This window comes from Urocampus carinirostris, chromosome 7, assembly GCF_059441175.1.
Source record: "Urocampus carinirostris isolate Australia breed hairy pipefish chromosome 7, RoL_Ucar_1.0, whole genome shotgun sequence".
NCBI classification, from domain to species: Eukaryota; Metazoa; Chordata; class Actinopteri; order Syngnathiformes; family Syngnathidae; genus Urocampus; species Urocampus carinirostris.
Genome location: NC_142355.1, coordinates 44,519,795 through 44,539,721, shown reverse-complemented (window position 1 = coordinate 44,539,721; position 19,927 = coordinate 44,519,795). Strand labels below are relative to the sequence as shown.

Below are 19,927 nucleotides of genomic sequence, written 5' to 3'. Positions count from 1 at the left end.
AATTATTAATTTCCTTCAGTGGGAGAGCAAAAAGTCTGCTGCCATCATTGTTTGCAGCTGAGAGCTTGATGTGTTGCCAGGGCTCCTGTTTGTGTAAGCATCTCTGTTTTTCTTCAGCTTTTACGGCAGTGACTTGCAGTTAGGGGGGCAGATGAGGCTGCGCCTCACCTGTTATTAGAGAAAACGCATTTTTTTTTGATAATTGACATATTTATTCCGTGTTAAAGTTCTTTCTCATTTCATGCCAAATTCAAGCACTTTCAAGGATATTTCTTAAATTTTTCCCGTAGCTTCCAAGAGTGCAATCCAGCGCCGATCAAAAGAATGTCTTTTTTAAATAAGGTCACTATCTTGCTGACAGCACATACTTTGTAATATTTTGAGCTGTTCCTTTCTATGATCTATTATCTTTTTTGTGACAATGGGATGCCATTACCTGACATGAATTCTGCATTCTTCTTCAACAATGCACATGCAGCCTCAATATGAAACACTAGTTTACAAACACCATGCTTGCGTGGGTTTTCTCCGGGCACTCCGATTTCCTCCCACATTCCAAAGACATGCATTTCAGGTGAATTTAGACTTATTTTAATGATATTGATTGCAGAGTGCAATCAATCTTTCAATCTTAGAGACTGGTGATCTTTTGCTTTTTGTTTTACTTATTTTAATTTAAAATTGTTTTATGTTTTTCAGCAAATCTGTGTCTGGATTGGTTAAAATAGAATTGTAAACATTTTTTTTTGCATTTTATCATTTATTTAATGCACTGAGATTTAATATTCCTAATTCATATTTTACTGTTTTGCAATTTCAGGGATTGTGTGTTGTTGTTTGACTTTGAATCTGTTCAGTGTGTAAAAATATAACATTGTTTTGTATTTCACAGACTTTTCGTAGCTCTATAAATATTTTATTTTAACTCATGTGTTTTTCAGGGATCACATTCAAAACAAATTTTATGACCAATTACTAAATAATTTGGTGGATAAAGTTTTATTATTATTAATAATCACCTAAAAAAAATAAAAAAAATAGTAGGAGCAGTTTGGGAGCCAAAAGAGCTGGCTTTTCTCAGTAAGCCAAGCCGAAAGAGTCACTTCCCGAAAAAGGGCCGGAATTTCCATGACTAGTCTGATAAACCTGTCCTCTTAGATGCGACAGTATGTGTCAGTAACCCTTCACATGATAACTCGATATTGAGGACTGGAGCCACCATCGTCATCATTTTTACACACCTTTTTTTTCATTTAAGAGCGTGGTCCTTTAGGGGCCGGTCACAGACATTTACGGCTGAATCACGGCCAGAAATTTCTGCCTTTGAGGCGGACGTTATTGGACGCATTGAGTTCGCCATTAAGACGAGATACAGCGGTGCTCAACACGAGTTCGGAAATTCGCGCGCGGGTGGCAGCGCGAAAAAGTTTTACCCTGCTCAATTCTTCAGAGCGCGGGTACACAGCCTTTCACGAGCGTATTGAGGCTGAACCACGACCAGAAATTTCTGGCCGTGAAGCAGATGCCGTTGGGCGCTGTTGGACGTTTTGAGACCGCCATATAGACGAGATAGAGCTGTGCTTTACTCGCGGTCGGAAATTTTCACGTGGTCGGCCGCCTTCAAAACTTTTGAGCTGCTCAAAAGTTTGAGCATGTGTTAAACCGCGTGCCGCACACGTGGTCAACACGAGGCAATGACGCGAAAATGACGTGCTATGGCCGCGGCCAGGGCGTGGTTACGACGCTATAAATAGCAGCGGGTAATCACGAGCACGGTCATAGCGCAATTTGCGGAGCACACGTTCACAGTCAAGATTTGAAAATGGATCCCCGTCACCGTAGTGACCTCGTCTTGCTGCTCCAGCAGCATCAGAATCAAATGTTACTGGTCTATCGGTTCCTCACTGATAAAAGACGACGAAAGAGGAGGAGTGGAGTGGTCCGGAAAATCTGGGTGCGCAACTGGATTGGCAGGAGACCTGAGCTTGGGCTGTACGACCGTCTCATGGTGGAGCTCCGTAATGAAGATCCAAGGGCATTCCAGAACTTTATGAGAATGCCATCTGCCATGTTTGACGAGGTAGTGCAAAGACTAACACCTGCCCTTACCAAGGAGACCACCAACTGGCGAGCACCCCTTGATCCAAGCCTGAAGGTCGCACTCACCCTGAGGCACCTTGCTTCTGGCGCCAAGTACCGCGAGATGCAGTATGGCTGGAGGGTCCCTCACAACACCATCAGTGTGGTGGTGCGCGAAGTGTGTGCAGCCATCGTGGAGGAGTACCGTGATGAGCTGCTCTCGCCACCACAGACTGATGGAGAGTGGCGTCAGATTAGTGACGGCTGGATGAACAATTGGAACTTTCCACACGTCATTGGTGCTATAGATGGCAAACATATTGCCTGTAAAGCTCCTGCCAACACTGGGTCTGACTACTACAATTATAAAGGCTTCTTCAGTGTCATTCTCCTGGCAGTCGTCACATCGGATTACAGGTTCGTTCAAACCTCACATTGTGTTTGCTGTTAAACGTCATAATGAAATATGCTATTGTGAATGTGCTTAATTGCTGTTGAGATTGTCATGATTGTTTTCTGTTATTAGTGTCAATAAATGTGTTCAAACCAAAAACAGGTTCCTATGGATAGACGTCAGCGGCAAGGGGTCTTCGTCTGATGCCCAAATCTATAATCGAAGTGATTTAAGAGAGGGTCTCCTGAACAACGACCTACTTGGTTTCCCACAGCCTGATCCTCTCCCAGGTGACACTGAGGATGTACCCTGCTTCCTGGTGGGAGATGATGCTTTCGCACTCCGGACCTGCCTAATGAAGCCGTATGGTAACAGGGACATGACCAGGAAGCAGAGAATATTTAACTATAGACTCTCGCGAGCCAGAAGGGTAGTGGAGAACTCGTTTGGCATCCTTGCCAACCGATTTCAAGTGCTCCTGACTACCATGTCGCATAAACCTGACACTGTGAGGCTCCTGGTCAAGGCGTGTGTACTCCTCCACAACCTGATGCGAACACGTTACCCGGTGATGCATAACACACTAGTAGATTTGGAGCGTCCAAATGGAACCCTGGTGCCTGGTGCCTGGCGCGCGGGAAGGAACCTCAACGACACGAGACCTGACCGAGTACCAGGCCCCAACAGAGATTTGAGGGAAGCCAAGGCTCAGAGGAACCTCATCATGGAGTGGTGCAACTCACCGGCTGGAAGGGTTCCATGGCAGGAAGACATGCTCCTACCCAGTTTATAATTATTGTGACAGCGACACAGTCGATTTTTATTTGATTGTTTGTGTGTTAATTTATGTTGGGGGGTGGTGGAAATATTAGTAAACAATAAATAAATATTGTATTAAAGCTATTATCTTCTGATCTTTCTCCGCGTATATACAGCGTGATTTGCTGAGCACACAGTTGTGCTCGAGACGTCACGGGGTAACAACATGGATCCCTGTCACCATAGAGACCTCGTCTTAATCCATTTTTATTTCTTGACAATACATTTCATAACAAGATAATAAATTAAAAATGATAAACTATTACAATAATAACATATTGGCTAATTTCAAATGACAATAACTAAACATTCAATTTAGACATAAATCTTAATCTAAGTATTATTTCTTGTTTTTTGAGGTTTACTATTTTATTACTGTAATATTTTTTCACATTTTTATTGCACACAATTCACACACTTCCTTTTATTTACCAAGGAAACACAAACAATTGTTAACAATTTAACAACAACTTTATTATTATATCAAAATTATCAAAAGTAATGAAGTAAACAGCAAAGTAAAGCAAGGCATAACATAGCCCATCTTCCACAGCTGAAAAACACAGAAACAGAAGAATATCAAACATCATACGCTACTCCGTAGCATCCTCCTGGTGCTGCTGCTGCTGCTGCTGCTGCTGGGGAGCCTGCTGCTGCTGCTGGGGAGCCTGCTGCTGCAGAAAAACACCACCATACTGCCACTGGCTGTACTGGTCATAGTTGGGCTGGGGCAGGTAATACTGGCTGTTACTGAAGTAGGGCTGTGAGGAGGCTGTGCAGCCTGGTGGTGCAGACGCTGAGGGGCCCGGTCTGGCCCACGATGAAGAAGGCCCTTGAGTGTCACGCCTGCTGTAATGTTGACTCTGTCCTCCATCACGCATAATATCCGTGAAGAGATCTTTCATGGCAGAGAACTGCTCCTGGGGAGTAGTGCAGAGCGTGTCAGCAACAAAGCGGATGAAGGCCTCTCGGTCTGACTGAGCCTGACACTTCTCCTCCACCAGCTTCTCCAGCAGTGCTTGGTTGGCCCTCATGGTGGAATTTAGTTCCTGGATCCAGGCCTCCTCATCCAGGCTCTCCTCATCCCTCCTTCTGGTCTTGCGCCGGCGACTACACGTGGTCGAGCCCTCTTGCGCTGCTGCAAATTCAATCTCTTCCAGGATGTTGGACTGGCTTGCCATGGAGTCAGGAGTTTCCAGTGATGGCAGCGCATGGCAGCAGGCACGTGGCAGATTGATGAGGGTGTCTGGAGCCTCAGTGTGGATCGAACCTGAAACAAGTTAAAAATGTGTTTAATATAATGGCATATTGACATATTGCATTAAAACATGTTAAGACATTGCATACATTTAATCACCTCAACAATTTCTTAGAATATACCTTTTGAATATAGTTTTGCAATTTAGTTTTGGAATAAAGTTAAATGAACTTTAATAAACTGTATTATCATGAAGTTTACTGAAGCGTACAAATATATTGAATGTCTTTACAAAAAAAACAAAAACAAATTGAGCGGAATTTGTCAGAAATTCATACAAAAAAATTACTATATTTAACTATTTTAGTGACATTTCAAAACTTTTCAAATAAATGTGATAACATGTACTTACTTTTGTAGAAGGCAATGTTCTTCAGCACCCACTTATCCCTATCCGTCAATTGCTTTTTTGCCTGGCCACTCGTCTTCTTGGATAGCTTTACGAACCAATCTTTGACGTTCTTCCACCAGTTATGCAGATGCGTGTACGAGACCCCGATCTCCTGTGCTTTCATCTCCCACGCTGACTTTTTCTTGTGGTAGTCCTTGGTGCTTTGGAGCCAAAGGTAATGGTTGCCCTGAAGCCACTCAACCAGATCCTGCTCTACCTGGTCGGGGAGACTCCAAGCTTGCTTTGGAGCACCATCGGCCTTCCTCTTGCCCTTGCCCTTGCCATTCTTATTTTTGCGACCTGGCTCTTGCCCCCCCCCCTCCTCCTCTTGATGTGGGGTGGGTCCCGGGAATTTAGGAGAACCAGGCTCTTCCGACACAGGATCCTCCACTCGCATGGCACCCTCCCCAGTGTTGGCAGCGAGGGTGGTGGTGGGAGCAGTGGTGGCAGTAGATGTAACACCTGAAAAACCAGATTAGTAAAAGTGTATTTTTGATTAACAATAATTGTTTGTCGAAGATTTAAAATTTTTAAAAAGTATAACATAAATTATACTTACTATCAAGAGATTTTTCCTCCTCTTCAACTAGACCGGCATCTCTTGGACTCGCAGCAGGACTGGCCACGAACTCGCCACGAGCACTCGGACATTCAGCGGCAGAATGGACGACAGCTTGCACCTCCACTGTGGTTCCTGACTTGGGCTTCTTGGCACACTGCTTCTTCTTTTTGGTCGTGGACCTCGTCGTTCGCCTCTTCTTCGGTGCCATAGTTTGCTATTTTTAGCTTCGCGGGACTTCGCTGTTATGATTGCTCGGCAGTATTTATACACGTGGTCTAAACACGGAAATGACGCGCAAATGACGCGATGAGAGGAAGCGGAACAGTCGCCGGCGTCTTTTTTCCGGCCATACCACAGACGAACGGCGGGTTGTCAAATTTTGCGCATTTTCGATCCCGGGCAACCACGGGCAAAAAAAAACCGCAAAATTTTAGCGTGATTCAGCCGTAAATGTCTGTGTGACCGGCCCCTTAGGTCAGACTGCCAGGAAACATCACAATGGAAATAATTTCAAGCATTTTGAAGCGCTTCACAAACAGTTCAATAATTTTCCTGACCTTGAAAACACAACATAAAAGGCATTCTTGGGGATTTCAAGCGCCAGCTAGACGGCTAGTGAACGACGTCCTGAATCACCAGACTCCTTTTCTTTAAGTTGCTGTTTATTCGGACAATTGTCTTACTAATTACCCTGAAAGGGTCGCCGTAAAACTAAAAATAAAGTACAAGGCCCGGTTAGCTTGCTGGCTACACAGGTATATTTAAATTTAAGCCAAAACATGTTAGCAGCAATTCAATTCAATTCAACACACTATGATAAACAGCTAGCTAAAAAGTAAAACAAAAGTGTCAAAAAATACTCCAGTACCTTGGAATGGTTCAGTCCTTTTGATTCCTAGTACTGCTATTTCAACCAAATACCCACCCACCCCCGCTTCTCTTTAGCACCGCTAGTGTCATTTGCGGCAATGCAGCGGAGGCGCCTGTCGTGATTACCTAACTGGAGCCACCTGAGGTAATCAGCTGGCGTGCTTCCTGATTGGTGGAAGCTTTCTACTTAAGCTGTCAGCGTCCAGAGATGGACGTTCGAGTGTACTCCTCGTTTCCATGAGTGAGCCTCCAACATTCAAGGTACCCACGATCCCTTTGTCTATTCCAAGCCTGCTTCTCGTTGCCTGACCCTTTTCTGTTACAAGTTTACGATCTACTCTCCCGCCCCGGCCACCGACTTACCTGCTACGTTGCTCGTCACGCGTTTCACCACGGAGCTGCCATTCCGTCCAAAGAGGCTTTCTGCTACCAAGACCCGACGTCTCAAGCCTGCTCCACCGAACCTTGTCCAAATAAACTATAAAACTGACGCTATTGGATCCGAGTGCTTGTTCTGGTCCTTGACAGAACACTCGAACCAAAAAATGGATCCAGCGACGTTTTTTCCCACCTCCGAAGAATGCGGAAATGCCGAGCAGCAATCCGCGCTACAGCGCCTACTGCACACCGAAGGCGCGGTACAACAGATGGCCCATGACGTGTCCACACTGGTTCGGCAAGTACAACATCACCAACAATTGTTCGAGCGACAGTGCGACACTTCCCTGGCAGCCCGACCACAAAATCCGGCTCCGCCCCTTTCCGATCAGGCCGGAACCGGCATTGTTGAACCACGAGTAGGTTCGCCAGAGAAATTCAGTGGAGAGCCCGCCCAGATCCGCCCCTTCCTCATAAATTGCCGACTAATTTTTGATCTACAGCCGCGCACCTTTGTGAACGAAAAGACGAAGGTGGCTTATGTAATAAATCATTTGACTGGAAGAGCCCGCCTTTGGGGAACGGCTGAATACGAACGGGGGGCGACAGCATGCACCTCTTTTAGTTTGCTAAGCCAGGAAATGATTAAAGTATTTGATTCTGGTTCCTCATCGGTCGACGCTGCTCGTTCAATCATGAACATCCGCCAGGGGAGACGTTCCATTGCCGACTATGCCATCGACTTTCGCACACTAGCAGCCCAGAGTCACTGGAACGAAGAGGCGCTGGTCGACGCCTACCTCCACAGTCTGTCCGGTTATCTCAAGGATGAATTGGTATCCCACGCTCCTCCGGTAACACTTGACGATGCTATCGATTTGACCGCCCGGATCGACCGTAGGGTCCAGGCAAGACGCTGAGAGAGAGAAGATACCAGCCAATTCATCACCAGGCATAGTCAAGATGTTAGTAAGGTACCGAACCCCCCAACCACTTCTACCACACCTTCTTCCACTTCTACCACACCTTATGAGATGATGGAGGTGGACCGCACCTCTCTCTCCGTCGAAGAGCGCCAGCGAAGGCGTTCCGAACGGCTATGTTTTTACTGCGGCGGCCAGGGACATAGGGTGGTCAATTGCCCGTTAAAAGCCAACGCTCGTCGGACATAGGGGACGTCCGATTGAGCTCGGCTTTAGTTTCGTTCCCCAAGACTGATAGACCTGTTCTCCGAGCAAATCTCATTCTTTCCGGTTCATCTCAGCCCTTACATGCCCTGATCGATTCTGGCGCCGAAGCCAATATCCTGGATCTGTCACTCGCACACAAGATGGGGATACCTGTTAAAACCCTTCCTAATCCGGTATCAGCTCGGGCTTTGGATGGTCACCTGTTAGGCACCGTATCCCAAATAACTGAACCCATAGAACTACAGTTGTCTGGAAATCACAGAGAGAAGATCAGATTCCATTTACTTCACTCCCCTAGCCAACCCCTTGTTCTGGGTCATCCTTGGTTGGTGCAACACAACCCCCATTTCGACTGGCGCACTGGGTCGATACTAGAATGGGGCATGGACTGTCACCAAACCTGCCTGCGAGCCGCTCCTTACCCGGATCACCCTGCTTCCACGAGGGCCCCACCTAATCTGTCCAAGGTCCCAGCCTGTTACCACCACCTACGGGAGGTCTTCAGTAAAGCTAAGGCCTCTTCCCTGCCCCCTCATAGACCTTATGACTGCGCGATTGATCTTCTGCCAGGGTCCGTTCCTCCTCGGGGCCGCCTCTACTCCCTGTCCATTCCCGAGAGGAAGGCCATGGAGGAGTACATTTCCGATGCCTTGGCGGCTGGTATTATTCGACCCTCCTCTTCTCCAGTGGGGGCGGGGTTCTTCTTTGTAGGAAAAAAGGACGGGTCACTCCGGCCCTGTATAGATTATCGGGGTTTTAATGAAATCACTGTTAAAAATCGCTATCCCTTGCCTCTGCTTGCCTCTGCATTTGAACTTCTACAGGGGGCCACAATCTTTACTAAACTTGACCTGCGCAACGCCTACCACTTAGTCCGTATCCGGGAAGGAGATGAGTGGAAGACAGCATTCAACACACCCACCGGTCACTACGAGTACCTGGTAATGCCGTTCGGGTTAACCAATGCTCCAGCCGTTTTCCAATCTTTGATAAATGACATTTTACGAGATGTGCTTAATCGTTTTGTTTTTGTGTATCTGGACGATATTTTAATTTTCTCAAAGTCCCTCGAGGAACACCGAAAACATGTCCAGCTTGTTCTCCGTCGTCTCCTAGAGAACTCTTTATTTGTTAAAGCGGAGAAGTGCGAGTTTCATGCCAAGACGGTTTCATTCCTGGGCTACATCGTGGCGGAGGGGACCCTTCAGATGGATCCTGCCAAGGTATCAGCTGTCACCTCTTGGCCTGTCCCTGAGTCTCGCAAAAAACTCCAACAATTCCTTGGTTTTGCCAACTTCTACCGGAGGTTCATCAGGAACTACAGTTCGGTGGGAGCTCCCCTCACGTTCCTCACCAGCCCTAAAGAGCCATTCCGGTGGTCTCCCGAGGCAAATGCAGCTTTTAACTGTTTAAAGAATCATTTCTCTACGGCCCCCATACTCCAGGTACCTGACCCCGCACGCCAACTGGTAGTGGAGGTGGACGCCTCAGATGTGGGAGTGGGTGCCGTCTTGTCCCAGCGGTCTGACAAGGACCAGAAGATGCACCCGTGCGCCTTCTTTTCCCGACGGTTGTCCCCGGCCGAACGCAACTACGACGTGGGGGATCGTGAGTTGTTGGCCGTCAAGCTAGCCCTGGAAGAATGGCGGCATTGGTTGGAGGGGGTAACGGTGCCGTTCATAGTTTGGACTGACCACAAGAATTTAGAATATATTAGATCGGCCAAGCGGCTCAACCCTCGCCAGTCACGTTGGGCTCTGTTTTTCACCCGCTTTAACTTCACTCTGTCCTACAGACCCGGATCTCGTAATGTGAAGCCCGACGCGCTCTCCCGGCAATTCCAGAGTTCCAATGAGATACCTCAGGGTCCTGCGACGGTCCTTCCGGCCTCCCGTATGGTGGCGGCAGTTTCCTGGGATATCGAGTCCCGAGTCAGAGAGGCATTACCCGATCAGGCGGGTCCCAGCTCCTGTCCCGAGGGTCGACTATTCGTCCCTGAACCCTTACGGTCTGAGGTCCTCCAATGGGGGCACAATTCTCACTTTTCTTGCCATCCGGGGTCGGCTCGGACCCACAGTTTTTTGTCCCGACGCTTCTGGTGGCCTTCCATGGCCAAGGACGTTCGGGAATATGTCTCCGCCTGTCAAGTGTGCGCCCAGAACAAAGCATCCCACCAACGTCCGGCCGGTCTGTTACATCCACTACCGGTTCCCCGCCGGCCATGGTCCCACATTGCCCTGGACTTTGTGACGGGGTTGCCAGTGTCTGAGGGGATGACGACCGTACTTACTATCGTGGACCGGTTCAGTAAGATGGTCCATTTCGTGGGACTACCGAAGCTCCCCTCCGCCAAGGAAACTGCGTTGATAGTTCAGCAACACGTGTTCCGCCTCCATGGCATCCCTCTGGACATTGTTTCTGACCGGGGTCCCCAATTCTCGTCCGTGTTTTGGAAGGAGTTCTGTCGTCTGTTGGGTGCCTCAGTCAGCCTCTCATCGGGGTTCCACCCCCAATCCAACGGCCAGTCTGAGCGAGTGAACCAAGATCTGGAAACGGCACTTCGCTGTATGGTCTCTAGTGAACCGTTGTCTTGGGCTCGGCAATTGGCATGGGTGGAGTATGCTCACAATTCTTTGGTTAGCTCCTCCACGGGAATGTCCCCTTTCCAGTGCGTATATGGCTACCAACCTCCTATGTTCCCTAGTCAAGAAGAGGAAGTTAACTGCCCGTCAGCTACGGCGAACGCACGCCGCTGTCGGCGAACCTGGGCTCGTGCTCGGGCCACACTCCTTCGGGCAGGCAAGGCTCATTCAGTCGGGGCTAATCGACGGAGGAGTCCTGCTCCAAATTACCAGGTGGGCCAGAAGGTGTGGCTTGCATCCGATGATCTACCACTGAAGGTTGAGTCGAGGAAACTGGCTTCTCGGTATCTTGGCCCGTTTCCTATTGTTAAAATTATCAACTCCTCAGCAGTCCGTCTCCGTCTACCAAGATCTATGAGAGTGCACCCCACGTTTCATGTCTCCCGGATCAAGTCCGTCAGCCAGAGCCCGTTGGCACCCATTCCACCTCCTCCCCCGGCTCCACGCTCCTTGGACGGGGAGCCTATCTATACAGTGCGCCGCCTGCTTCGCTCCCGACGCAGGGGTCGGGGCTTCCAGTACTTAGTCGACTGGGAGGGATATGGTCCGGAGGAGAGATCATGGGTTCCCAGCAGGCAGATCCTGGACCGGTCTCTTGTGGCGGAGTTCCATCGACTACATCCAGACCAACGAGCACCGCGCCGTGGTCGTCCTCGGGGGTCTGGCGCTGCTACTCCTCCGCCTGCGGACCCACCCGCTACCGCCCCTTCAGATGCAGACGATGGGGTGTCTGTCCATTCGGAAGAATTCTGAGGGGTCCTCTGGGGTTCGTCGGTCGACCGCTGGACTCTCTATTTTGGATTATCGGTGACGTATTTTGGGTTTTGGGGATTATTCGTAACTGGCCTATGACTTTTTGTTCCCTTGGATTACCTGTGTTTCCATGTGACGTGTTTTGGATTAATTTTTTTCCCTGGGGGACTTCTGGAGCCGTCCCTTGAGGGGGGGGTTCTGTCGTGATTACCTAACTGGAGCCACCTGAGGTAATCAGCTGGCGTGCTTCCTGATTGGTGGAAGCTTTCTACTTAAGCTGTCAGCGTCCAGAGATGGACGTTCGAGTGTACTCCTCGTTTCCATGAGTGAGCCTCCAACATTCAAGGTACCCACGATCCCTTTGTCTATTCCAAGCCTGCTTCTCGTTGCCTGACCCTTTTCTGTTACAAGTTTACGATCTACTCTCCCGCCCCGGCCACCGACTTATCTGCTACGTTGCTCGTTACGCGTTTCACAACGGAGCTGCCATTCCGTCCAAAGAGGCTTTCTGCTACCAAGACCCGACGTCTCAAGCCTGCTCCACCGAACCTTGTCCAAATAAACTATAAAACTGACGCTATTGGATCCGAGTGCTTGTTCTGGTCCTTGACAGGCGCCTGTGTATTAAGGGCGGATGTATGTTATTATGAGACACATTGAATTGATTGCGTGTAGGATACTTAAGCGCTCCTTTTGGGACTGCTCGTTGCCAGACCATTGCTTCACTATGAGGAAAACCTGTTTATGCCTGTTTGTTCTGACTAAATGCCTTGTTTGTAATTTTGATTGCCTTTAAGCCTGTTTTGTTTTGTCTTTGGTCCCTGTGTGTTTGCCAACTTTTATTTTCCAATTAAAGTGACAGATCGTCTACGCTTTTGAGTTCACACTCCCTGCTTCCTGGTCCGTTTCCTTGACAGAATGGTATGGCCATACGATGTGAACTAAGCGAGCGATCCCAACACAATATGGGGAAAGCTGGAGGACGCCGTTTGGCAATCGCCCAGTGAGGTCGCCTTTCCTGTCCACTTGAACCACGGCCCGCCCGTCATGGCAATTGCTGTGCCTCGAGTGGGGTTTCCGGAAAGACTTGGCGCCGAGCTGTCCGAGGTCCCAGGCGACATCAACGCCAGCCTGTCCGTCCGTCCGCCTGCCTTCCCACCGGTCTTGAGGTCCGTCCGTCCGCCTGTCCCGATGTCCGCCTGCCATGCCTGCTTGTCGACCTGTCTGCCTGCCTGATTCACCTGTCACGTCTGATTCTTCTGCTCCCCACTCCGACTTGTCTGCCTGCCTTTCCGACTCCCTTGCTTGCCAGTCCGACTCCCTTGCTTGCCAGTCCGACCCCCTTGCTTGCCAGTCCGATCCCCCTGCTTGCCAGTCCGACCCACCTGCTTGCCTGTCCGACCCCCCTGCTTGCCTTTCCGACCCCGCTGCTTGCCTGTCCGACTCCCCTGCTTGCCTGTCCGACTCCCCTGCTTGCCTGTCCGACTCCCCTGCTTGCCAGTCCGACTCCCCTGCTTGCCAGCCCGACTCCCCTGCTTGCCAGCCCGACTGCCCTGCTTGCCAGTCCGACTCCCCTGCTTGCCAGTCCGACTCCGCCGATCGCCAGCCCGACTCGTCTGACGACGACAGCCAGCCCGACTCGTCCGATGACGACCGCTCCTGCCTCTCCCCGTTCCTGCGTTTTCGGAAGAGGGAGTGGGGTTGCTTTCATCAGGAGAGTCAACCCATTCTGGGGGGCGAGGTATTAATTTCCTTTTGGGACCTCATAAGCTGTCCCTTGAAGGGGGGGTTCTGTCATGTCCTGCACGGTCGTCATGGCACCCAGCTGGTCCCGCCCCTTGACACCGGCTGAGACACATTGACTTGATTGCGTGTGGGATACTCAAGTGCTCCTTTTGGGACTGCCCATTGCCAGACCATTGCTTCACTATGAGGAAAACCTGTTCATGCCTGTTTGTTCTGAGTCAATGCCTTGTTTGTAATTTTGATTGCCTTTAAGCCTGTTTTGTTTTGTCTTTGGTCCCTGTGTGTTGGACAACTTTTATTTTCCAATTAAAGTGACAGATCGTCTACGCTTTTGAGTTCACACTTCCTGCTTCCTGGTCCGTTTCCTTGACAATGAAAGCCAAGAATGCTACAATTTAATTTAAAAAAGGAAACATTCAATTTATAAAAACACCTTTAAATAAAACATTCAATAATAAAAACGGCCTTCAAGCAAACATTCAATTACCGGTAATAAAAACGGCCTAAAGACCAATATTCAATGAGAAAAACGGCCATCAAATAAAAAGCCTTTCGCAAATTATTGTTATTAAAATGTCATCATAATTGAAGTTCACATGTTTTATCACTTTAAGTGAAATTAAGAAAACCTTCTAACAAGCCAAACACTGGGTGCTCAGCATTCCCAAAGCACTAAACCTGCGTTAGCTCAGGAGGTAGAACTCTTGTCTTGGGATCAAGAGATCGCAGGTTCGATTCCCGTGTTATATGTCGAAGTGTCTTTGGGCAAGACACTGAATCCCTAATGCCCCCAATGAGCAGGTAGGCGCCTTGCATGGCTGCCTGGCCGCTATTGGTGTGTGAATGTGTGTGTGAATGGGTAAGTGTGAAGCACATTGTAAAGTGCTTTGGGAGGTCTTCATTGACTTGAAAAGTGCTATATAAATGCAGACCATTTAAGCGCGGCATTAGCTCAGGAGGTACAGCGCTCGTCTTGGGCAAGACACTGAATCCCTAATGCCCCCAATAAGCAGGTTGGCGCCTTGCATGGCTACACGGCCGCTATTGGTCTTTGAGTGTGTGTGAATGGGTAAGTGTGCAGCACATTGTAAAGCGCTTTAGGAGGTCTCCATTGACTTGAAAAGCGCTATATAAATGCAGACTATAAACCTAAAATTTTAAACTAAAGTGCATTTTATTTTAAAAATAAAGTGCAATTACACTCCAGTACGGTTTTTCAACCAGTGTGCCGTGGCACACGAGTGTGACGTGAGACCTTGTCTAGTGTGCAGCTGGAATTTGCCCAATTTTATCTTTCCAAAAAAATCAGGCCATTATTCAGTATTTTTGCCATCTTCAGACGAGGAACTGTAATAGTCATCCATATCAGTAGGTGGCAGTAGTTTTTATTACCTTTTATATACTAATTATCTGCTCATGAATTGTAAAAAATAACATAAATAAAGCACATAATTCTTTTTTATTTTAAGTATTTTCTTCTTTTTGTATACTAATTACCTACTTAAGAGGAAGTACAGTGAAATTTTTGACATTTTCAAAAAAATTTGACGGACGGTGTGCCTCAGAAATTTTTTATAAATAAAAAAGTACCTTGGTTCGAAAGGGTTGAAAAACACTGCTCTAGGGGGAAGTGGTGTTCTCAGTGGGAGCATGTTTTGTTTAGCCTTCAAGCAGTGTATTTAGCAAAGAGTATAAGCTTTGAGTAGGAAGTGTAGACACAAGTGTAGCAGGCCCTCAAGTGACCCCATGGGGGCGCGAGTGGATTTCTTTTTCTGAGGGAGGGTGTTAAATAAAATCTTGGACAACCACTTTCATAAACAAATGTCTTCAGTCAAGTTATTATAATAAGTTTCATACTTATGGATAATGATGTCCAATGGATTTGCAATAAGCATTCGAAAGTTGATGTCTGTGATCCCCTCAAAGTTCTGCAGTTTTCTATCCTTTCAGCAACAGACCATGTTACATGTTACCCAAAAGGCAGAACAATGAATATTATTTATACAATAATGTAATGTATTACTGTGCTCAGAGTCTGCAGATGCAAAGTGAGACAACTAATTCTCTTGCCTTATGGCAGAGGGCAATAGTGAGACGAAAGGGTCTCAGACAAAGGGGTTTAGTTTGGCACACACCTCAGCCCTAAACAATAGAATTAGACCTCTGCAAAATCAGCCTATTTTTCGAAGGCAATTGCGGCAGAAAAGAATAACCCCAAAATCTTTTTCGACACCGTAGCATCGCAAACAAGGCAACAGATTATTCCAAATAGTTCTACCCATTCAGCCCAGGACTTTATTGTCTTCTTTAATAAGAGGATTCAACGCATACGGAAAGAATACATTACATATTAAAGGTCTTAAATCTATTAATGTGCAACATGGTGGCTTTCCAAGGATTTTTGCCGGATTTAGTGATCTGTCACTTGATAATCTTAAACTGGTGGTGATTACGGCCAAACCGACTACTTGCCTGTTTGACCAGCTTCCGGGTTCGCTGATTAAAGGTCTTTTTGGGGTCCTTGGACCTTAAGTTCTAAATATTATAAACATATCAAAGTCAAAAATTTAGGAGTCATATTTGACCCTGATCCGTCCTTTCAGACACACGTTAAGAATATTCCTAGAACAGCTTTCTTCCAGATTCAGATTCAGATCTACTTTATTGTCATTCTAGTACACGTGTATACAGAACGAAATGTCGATACATCTGACCCGCACAGTTTCCTCGCAACATAGCTAAAATTCGCCCTATACTGTCTCAGTCGGATGCAGAGATTATAATTCATGCTTTTGTTACCTACCGTCTCGATTACTGTAATGCACTACTCTTCGGTCTCCTGAAGTCCAAAATCAAGAGCCTTCAGCTGGTACAAAATGCTGCAGGGAGGTTTTAACTAAGACAGGAAAGTTTGATCACATTACGCCGATTTTAGCCAAACTGCATGGGCTTCCGGTTAGCTTAAGATGTAATTTTAAGGTTCTGTTGGTAGAATACAAAATGATGCATGGACTTGCTCCCTCAATATTTCAGATTTAATTTTCCCCGATGTTCTGGTCCGGAGCCTTTGCTCTGAAAATGCTGGTCTACTAGTGATCCCAAGAGCCAAGAAGAGATCCGCAGGTTCGAGATCGTTCTCCATTCGGGCCCCGGTGCTGTGGAATGCTCTTCCTCCTGAGATTGATCTGCAACCTCAGTGGAAATGTTTAAATCTAAGCTTAAAACACACTTCTATTCTATAGCATACGAATAACCTAGATTTTATGTTGACAATATCGGTGTATTAATTGCCCTCATGTAGGTTTTAGATAAGGGGATGGTGTCATAATAGTCTTTGGTTTGCAATAATCTGTGGTCTGTGCAGCCCTTTGAGACTCTTTGTGATTATGGGCTATACAAATAAACACGACTTGACTTGACTTGAACTAGTGATAGTATTAGCAAGCTAACAGCAAATCAACCCATCCAGTATTTTTTTTTCTTTTTGCACGGCCTTTTTTATAATGGTAGATTACCTATTAATTGATGCTTTTATTATAGAGGACCAGCGCATAGACTTCATTTATAAGATTTTAGGGTCTGGCGCGCCTTTGTTAATCAAAGGAGGCCTGATTAGTTGGTAACTGGGACAGGTATGTCCATTCACCCCACAGCCTGACTATTCAAATGGAATTTTGGACAGCAGTCAGTTTTTGGTGATTCTTATTTCCCACCCTTGTGTTCCACCATCACCATTTTCCTGTCCATTCTAGTTTCCTGAAGTTTGTTTTTTGTTTTCTGATTCAAACAGTTTTATTGTTGTTTTTGACAATTGGTTTGTTACTTTGTGGAGGAGTTTGTCATTATATGCCACCTGTTTTTTAGCACCATGCCTTTTCCTGCTTCTTAGTCAGCTGACCATGAAAAGACCCAGCGGGAAGCGCTCTGGTTGCGAGGAGTAGCCCTAGTCGCTTTGGCTCCATGCCCTAGCCGTGAGGAGAGTCCCCAGCTGCGAGGAGGGTTACCAACTTCTTAGGCTCCCTGCCACGGCTGCAAGGGGGGCTGCGGCCACTTCACCTCCCTGCCGGCTACAGTAAGAACCCCTGGCCTCTTTGGCTTCCTTTTCCAGCAAGAACACTCAGCCCTCTTGTTGCTGCCACCTCAGTAATTTTTTTCTTTTTTTGGGGGCCATCTGGTATCCAGCCCTTGACACCTCTGTCCACCAGATGACGTCTAGTCGGTTTCAAATTGGAACAGGTGAGTCGAATCGCCCCAAATCTGTCCCTAATTAGCGTGACCTTTCATAAGGACATTTTGGACATAATCCGTTGTCGAGTCATTTTTAATTTCCACATCCATTCGACACCATTAATAAAGCCATTACCTTCCCAGTTTCATCCAGGTTTCTGAGGTTTGTTTTTTGTTTTCTGGTTCTGACAGTTTTATTGCTGTTTTTGAACATTTCTTTGTTACTCTGTTAAAGATTTTGTCATTAAATGCAATCATTTTTGAGCACCTTGCGACGCTTACTGCTTCCTGTGTTTGGCTCCACCGCAAATCACAACATCCCTACTCTTAACTTTAAGGGTGGGGTGCCGATTTATGATTTTGTCGCCCTTTGCCACCATCTCCTGTCTCAAAGTCATGATCACAGCTTTAGTCAACTTGTTCATGATGTGCGGCAAGTACATGGGTTTTTTTAGACGCACTCTTCTTTCATCTGTTTGGGAGTTGGGGTTGGTGTTTTGACTCTACTGGAAGCAGTCCTTATCTTACTCTCACAGGTTTCATGCCCCACTTACAAATAGAAATTAAAAAATAAACCTACAAGGACGAGCATGAATGTCACTCCCCGACCCCTTTCCTCAAACCTAAGGGGTCCTCCTCGAACAGCTCTGATAAAAGTAAAATAATAGCATATACAGGCACTACCCTACTTACGAAGGAGATACGTTCGGGACAATCATTCGTAAGTTGAATTTGTTCGTAAGTTGCTTCAGTGCTATATTTTGTATGGAATGTTTGTTTAAGTTTTATATATGCATGTTTAAGGCTTGTATAAGTAACCTGTATTGTTTTGGACTAAAAAATAAACATTTAATAAAATGATCTGCTCTATAAAGATAAATAAAGTTAAGTTGAACTTACTGTTGGAATATGAGCTTCAAGAGTTAAGACGACTTCCTTCCCTGTGGTAGAAAGTGACAGAAAAAAAGCCATTTACTCAGCCGCATCAAGCTTTCTTATTCCACTTTCATTTCAAAAGAAACGGCTCGCCTCTTCTTTACACTTTACACAAACCGTATGGAATGGATGCACAAAATATTCAACAATAAAAATGTAAAAGTTCTTAGCGCGCTGGAGATACAGTATTGTATGTTTACACACAAACTAAGAAGAGGAAGCCGAAATTATTCTTTGGCGTGGATGCTGGGTGGATGCTGGGGAACGCTCTCTAACCTGCGTATTTCTTTTTGGCTCCTGGGATCAATCATAGGCCAGCATTTTTTTAGCAAAGGCGCTTAACATAAGAACATAGGGGGAAATTCAATCTTAAAATATTGAATTTCCAATCTTTTAAGGACAACTGAAACGACGCACCTAATTACTTTTTTATGTATTTACAGTATTGCAATTGCTAAAATTTTGACCTCCGGGATTAATTAAATTTACTCTCTTTTATTGGCAAAAAATATCCCAATGTAAAAGCACGAATACAAGATCACGCAGCCTCCCTAAATTGAAGTTCCAAGGGTCAACTGTATGTAAATGAAGTGTTAATGTGTAAAGAATGAGAATTCCAAGACGACATCTGGTTAGGGGAGACGGTTTGCCCGGTTTCCCGAAGAGATGTTCTGGCATGTCTGTGATCACAGACAACCTTTCAGCTCTAAATGACTTTGAATAGCAGTAAGAGGACAAAACAACACTGGATCCAAGCCTGGCAAGCGGTGCTGCCAGCGCAAAGGCATTGTTCTGGAAGATGAGCAGGAGGCAATCACAGACTGGGCCCACTGCTAGCCACGTGCTCCTCACTGAGGTCTGCATGAATTATAACATTTCATTCTGTTATCTCTCATCATGGTTCATTACATTCAGACAATCGAGAACTGAGAGAAGCACCACGCTCAGGGGTCTCCCCCAATGGCCTCAGAAAGTGAGAGAGGGAGCGTAGAGCTGGGGGGATGTGAATCCCCACACTTGCTGCTGAAAAGGATGGACAAAAACACATTGTCCTTGGATTTTAAAGGGGGGCTTATGGCTGCTATGAAAATGTTTGAAAAAGAATCAATTTGCCTGCTGATGCACACTCAATGAAATGCATGGTGAAGAGCCACGGAAAAGAACCAAGAATAGAAAGGGACGGAATCTGAGGCAAATGACACTCAAGTGTTTTGAAAATAACTGACAGCGGCACAATAGGACACCAATAAAAGACTGCTATGTGCCCTTAGAAGAAAAATGGGAACTTGCAAAGAAATGAGCGCAAATACATGCGGCGATACTGTCCATTGTTTGCAAATGTGTATAAATGGACAACCGTGAAAATGGACATGAACATTTACTCTTGACCAACAGTTTTCCTGGCTGTGTGCTTTGGGTTGTTATCGTGTTGGAAGACCCAGCAAGAAAAAAAAACACAAAGACATTGCAAAACAATCAAGACTGTCACATTTGAGCATCACAATCAAATCCTGAGAGTTTATCAAAATCTGCCATTATGTAAAAACCTTAGTAACACAATTTTCATAGCTGTTCTACGTATACATTTTCCTATATTTTATATGCTTTTTGATCCTTTTAAATTTTGTACACCACATAAAATGATTGTACGGGAAAAAAATATGTATGTTTTTTTTTAATGG

At 46.3% G+C, this 19,927-nt stretch overlaps 1 protein-coding gene across 1 annotated transcript; it reads right to left on the bottom strand.

Annotated features, from left to right (window-relative positions):
- Positions 1–3,885: 3,885 nt before the first annotated feature.
- Positions 3,886–6,114, bottom strand: LOC148363417 (uncharacterized). Its single transcript, XM_088341123.1, has 3 exons — positions 5,501–6,114; positions 4,903–5,403; positions 3,886–4,562 (listed from the first exon to the last, which is right to left on the bottom strand). Exons 1-3 carry the CDS (start codon positions 5,709–5,711, stop codon positions 3,886–3,888), a joined length of 1,389 nt encoding a protein of 462 aa, XP_088197249.1. The 5' UTR covers positions 5,712–6,114.
- Between the last annotated feature and the right edge of the window lie 13,813 nt (positions 6,115–19,927).